Source organism: Papaver somniferum, chromosome 10 (genome assembly GCF_003573695.1).
Source record: "Papaver somniferum cultivar HN1 chromosome 10, ASM357369v1, whole genome shotgun sequence".
NCBI classification, from domain to species: Eukaryota; Viridiplantae; Streptophyta; class Magnoliopsida; order Ranunculales; family Papaveraceae; genus Papaver; species Papaver somniferum.
Genome location: NC_039367.1, coordinates 46,662,292 through 46,667,366, shown reverse-complemented (window position 1 = coordinate 46,667,366; position 5,075 = coordinate 46,662,292). Strand labels below are relative to the sequence as shown.

General features: G+C 42.2%; 1 protein-coding gene across 1 annotated transcript; it reads left to right on the top strand.

Annotated features, from left to right (window-relative positions):
• The first annotated feature begins 216 nt into the window (after positions 1-216).
• LOC113315595 lies at positions 217-4,741 on the top strand. Its single transcript, XM_026563855.1, has 5 exons — positions 217-628; positions 906-1,298; positions 1,426-1,755; positions 1,836-2,122; positions 2,374-4,741. Exons 1-5 carry the CDS (start codon positions 217-219, stop codon positions 2,626-2,628), a joined length of 1,677 nt encoding a protein of 558 aa, XP_026419640.1. The 3' UTR covers positions 2,629-4,741.
• Positions 4,742-5,075: the final 334 nt, after the last annotated feature.

Genomic DNA, 5,075 nt, shown 5'->3' with positions numbered 1-5,075 from the left:
AGCCGAACCCAAAATACTAATCTCCATATGGAGCATGTGTGCTATCAACTTGAATGAAAAAATGATTATTGTTTTGGGATCCAATTTATAGATTCCCTCTTCCTTATCTCATGCTTATTGCTGTGTTGACTCCTGAATGTTTAAAATTGACATTCCTTGTCATTGCATTAACTGTTTGCTCCACATTGCGAACATGTTATTTTTGTACTTGTAGAAATGTATCCTTCCTCTTCGGAAATTGATGCTGACCTCGAACGATTTAGACGATTTCACCCCGGTGGCACCTTACTGTGCGTTCCGAATGCTAAGAATCTTTCTAATGAGGAAGTTCGGGGGATGTTTAACATTTCGAAATCTGTAAAATTTACTAAGATGATGAATCCGACTGACCCGGTTTGTAACGATGAGGTGGTAGTCAATCTTTATCAGCTCGCCTGCGGATTCTCAATGCCCGTGGACTCTTTTACTCGTTCGCTCCTTAATGCATGGGGAATTTCATCGCACCAGATGCATCCATCTCTTTGTTCTGCGTTGAAGCGAGTGCTTTCCATATTCAAGACCTACCATCGCTTCATATTGCCGGCAGACGTTCAAAAGTTTATAACTCCATTAGGTGGACAGATACCTGGTCTCCCGTGGAAGGTCTTTTCTTGCGAATGCAAACACCCAAATGTAAAATTTCACCTTGATGGGTTTCCCAAATGCTACAAAAGATGGGATCAACACTTCTACAAATTTAAAATTTGGAAAAAAGGACGATGAGGGCGGTATCCCTTCAATTCCAACTGGTAACGTCCTTCTTTTCTATTATTATATATGCGTCTAAGTTTCTTGCACTATCCACCTGTTATATCGGATTAATCTGTGATGCTTGGATGACAATGGACACCCCAATGGTCTTGTAGATGATGACAGCAGCGACGTTCGTATAGAAAAATTCTTCGATCTACCAAGGAGCCTGTTTGATGTGTCACTTTCTGATGAGTTTGTTGATTGGCGTTATGATAGAGATCTGAATGCCAATGAAATATCAACCCCAACTCATGCTGTTCCTCTTAATCAAAGGCCTGGAGTTACTGTCATCGAATCCGACTCCGAGTCCTATGACGGTTGTTCTCCTAAAGCACCCGAAATGAATTCAATAGAGACCGATTATCTTCAAGGATCTTCCTCTCCTTCTAGTTTGATTAGAATTCGCCGAAGACATTATAAAACAAAAACGGCTGGTGCTACTTCCTCAGGCGCCCATGATTTTGGAGTTAGCAATGGAAAAACACGTTTCAAGAGGCTTCGTAAAGGTGATCAGCTCCTTCATTTCACATTTAATGGTCGACGTCCGAAGAACCCACTAAGGAATAAAGCTTCACAGTTTGTAATAGTTCCTGATGCTATGTCTGGAAAGATTTGCCAAGCTACTCGCCGCAGTAAACGCTTGGTTAACAAAGGATATTCTTTTAAAGAAGCAAGCTCGTGTTGTCCAGTGTTGTCCAGTAGGTGGAATCGCCCCTGCCTTTGACGGAAATAGAGAGAGCACGAATTCAGGTTCTAGTGATGAGGTTCTTGGAACGAACACTGAAAGTTCTAACGATATCTCTTCTGGATGTCCTAGTCCTTTTACCGACTTGGGTGATGCTGAAGTTCCTTCAGGAAGAGAAGCCGTAAGAGGAAATGATTTCTCCAACACTCTTTTTGCTGACGACACCTCATCTAGTAAAGACAATGCGACAACTTCCCATGATGCTGCTTTATCACCAGGTACATCCATGACTGTCTCAGATTTCTAGTCTTGATTACTCTAAATTTGATAATTGAATTCTCACTCTCGAATGCTTCAGACTGCAGAGAAACTACTCGTGATAATGAAGAAAGTGTTATCCAACCATCTTTGCCATCTGAACCCTTGTCCAATTTTGCTGTATTTTCTGACGTTGGGATGATGGGAAGTGGCTCGACTAACCCTTGTCCGGAAAATGAAAATGTTAGAGTATGCCGACCCACTTCAATCCCGCAATCTGACCCTGGCATTAGTCGACCTTCCGTTGCCTCTCCATCTCCAGTTCAGTCGATAACCGAGCCCGATCACAACATTTTGCTTCAAACCATGACAGAACATTTCAACCAAGTAAGTAAATCGATCAATTCACTATCTGTGCCCTTGGTTAAATGACATGCCTCGTACTCGACTAGTTTAAAGAGACTAGCTCGATCACATTTGCGTATATATATCAAGATTTAAAAGCGCTAGTTTAACGCTTTAGCCTGACAATGCTTTTTTTGCTCAAGTTGCATCCTTCCAATGGCTGCCCATTTCTTTTATTTGTTGAATAGCTAAGAAGATAACATGTATAATATTATTTACTCTTACCCCCGTAGTTTCTTAAATTTGCGACTCAACTGAATGGTGTGCTAAGACAACATGCTTTGGAAGGTGGTGCTGATGCCGGTTTGAGACTGGAAAACATACGGTTGGAGAGCAAAAATAGTGAGTTGTCTGTCGCTACAGGGGTGCTGACTGAGGAGTTGGCTGGAGCGCGCCAGGAGTTAGCTAACTCGAAATCCCGTGAATTGCAGCTGAAACTATCTTTGGAAGAAATCGGAGGTGTACTTCCAGATTCTTGGGAGAACTGACTTGCTCCCGGCTTCAAAAATCGGTAGGGGCGGTCTGACTTTTGCTTATTCACCATTTGCAGCAATTTTCTTTAACGTAAGACTGCATTTTTGAACTCTCCAGTAGAGTTCGGCCTAAGTATCTGATGGTATTCGGGGCGTTAAACCATACTTTTGTACATGAAGCAACGACGCTCGAACTAATCATACATGTAATTTTGGTGATGACGGCAGTAGTGAAAATACTTTGGTTGGGAAAATTAAGATGGTTGGACATCCATGTTGATCGCGGCTCTGAAATGCTTTATATTGATATCGTTGTTGTCTGTGGTATGATATTCGCCCCCACTAGTATATACAAGTTATTTCGAATATAAGAACTTGTTTATGCTAGTAGTTTCTTATCCTTTGTTGGTGCTTGCGGCAGTGTGATAAAAACCAATGATCCTGCTATTAAAACTTCTCTGGTGACCTGTTTGCTGAACTAGACTGGCTGCTCGTAATCTTGTGTAATTATGCTCTTACACATTTTGCAATACCACTTGCCTGACAGCAAATGCATATCCACTTTTAGCTTGTTGCTCCATCCACACTTCTCTTGTTTAGCACTGCCACAGAAATGAAATCCATATATTGAAGTCTTGAGTTTAAAGAAAAACTCATCAGATCTTTGTCCTAGTTAGTGTAGTCGCCCCACTGGCATATACAAATACTAAGGAACTGAAGTACTCGTATGTGCTAGTAAACTTGTTTGTTTATGTGCTGTTGATGCTCCGTTACTCGTCTGTTCCTCAAAACCCGGTTGAACAACAATAGAGGCACATCAGATATTTGCAACTCAAGAATGAATATGACGCTTCAAAAGCTCCGTTACGCCTATATAAGTAGATATGACCAAAAATTCCCTGATACAGAATGTCCACAGGTTACATCAATACCTCCCAGGCGACGACGACTTTTATTTTACTTTTGCTGGAGAATCTCTCAAACTGCAATAGAAGGAACTTTGAACTCGATCTAGCTTGACTTCCCACTTGTTTATCGAACCTAAACAATGGGCTGATGAATTTTGCATTAAATTTAGGTGTCCCGTAACTCGCCCCGAGCATGTTGTTTGGAGTGTCACGCGAACCCCCAAAAATTGTTGTTTGCGCCAAGGTGCTACGTACCTCGCCCCCAAACGACAATCATCGTAGTTGGAGTGATACGTAGCTCGCCCCCAGCAAGTGTCATGCTGCTAAATGCTCGCACAAGGGTGCACCTCCTTACTGCATTTTGCTCGCGCATGAATTGGAAATTTGAGTTTTCTGCTACCTTGAATTCGCGCAGGGGGCCAATCCCACTATTCAAGATTCGCGCAGAATTGTAAGAGATTGAGTAGGATGAGGGTCGCTACATCTCTTAATATACATGGGAAGAGTAATTCTACTGCTAGAACACGCGTAGGACGCAAGCCGTCGCTACTGTTCTTCACTCGCATAGAAATGCGTGAACCCTACTGCTAGACTCTCGTAGGACCCGAACCGTCGCTACTGTTCTTGAGCAGTACATGACTGGATTAGTGCTGCACTCCCAATATTTTTTATGGGAAAGATTAAAGCTAAATTTCATCTGCTCTGGTTAGCTTTTTGCATTAAAATTATTAGCAAATCAATCACAAAAGCGTACAATGTAAATGCATATCATGTTGTGTATGAGATGATAGTATTCAGGGTCACGTTGTGGGATACCCAAATGTTAACATATACTGCACATTTTTGGCTGGCACAATATACAGTTTATGCAACAATAAAAGTAGTGTAGTTTAATGGAATGGACTTACAGTACTGGGGGAGAAAATGTTGGAGGTACTGGTACCAATGTTGTGAATATGGCAAGATGGGATACCACACAACCCTCCATGAGTTTTATCATTCAGGTCGCATGAGCCGATTGTTGTTTGTGAGTACCCTGCGACATCGAGCAGCTTCTCATCTCCAACACGGTGGTTAATGTATTTCCCGAGTATGTTGATCTTGTATTCAAACTTGAAAATTGGTTGACCTATTGGTGGTGCCTTTGTGCGATATTGTAGCAATGCAAGGAGATTTTCCTCGTTCTCGCGTCATGGGATGGTGCTCGACAGCAGGGTGAGGGACGTGCTGCGAAAGCATCTAACAGTGGTTGAAAATGCTTACGAACTCCCTTGAGACTTCATCGTTTGCCTCAGACATTGAGCACGATCGACCTCAAATTTGTTGGACAAGCCAGCTCTATGTAAACGCGCTGTCCCTTGTGCCATTTCTGACCCGTAAATGTTCTAGTAAAAGTCACACAGATTTCTTTCGAAGCTTTTTGTGTTGCTGCTTGGCAGAAGCTTTGATCGGGACCATTACAACTGCAATTAGGAAAGGGTGTACTTTTCCGCATTGAACATTTGTTGTTAGTAGCAAGAAGGATGGTTACACCATTCCTTGAAGTAAGGTACA

Bases quoted from the DNA above. Each gene is read 5' to 3' on its own strand.
- LOC113315595 (XM_026563855.1), top strand. From the start codon at position 217: ATGTATCCTTCCTCTTCGGAAATTGATGCTGACCTCGAACGATTTAGA. The intron at 629-905 runs GTCTCCCGTGGA...ATGGTCTTGTAG, and splicing joins ATTAGGTGGACAGATACCTG to ATGATGACAGCAGCGACGTT. The intron at 1,299-1,425 runs GTGATCAGCTCC...TACTCGCCGCAG, and splicing joins TTTCAAGAGGCTTCGTAAAG to TAAACGCTTGGTTAACAAAG.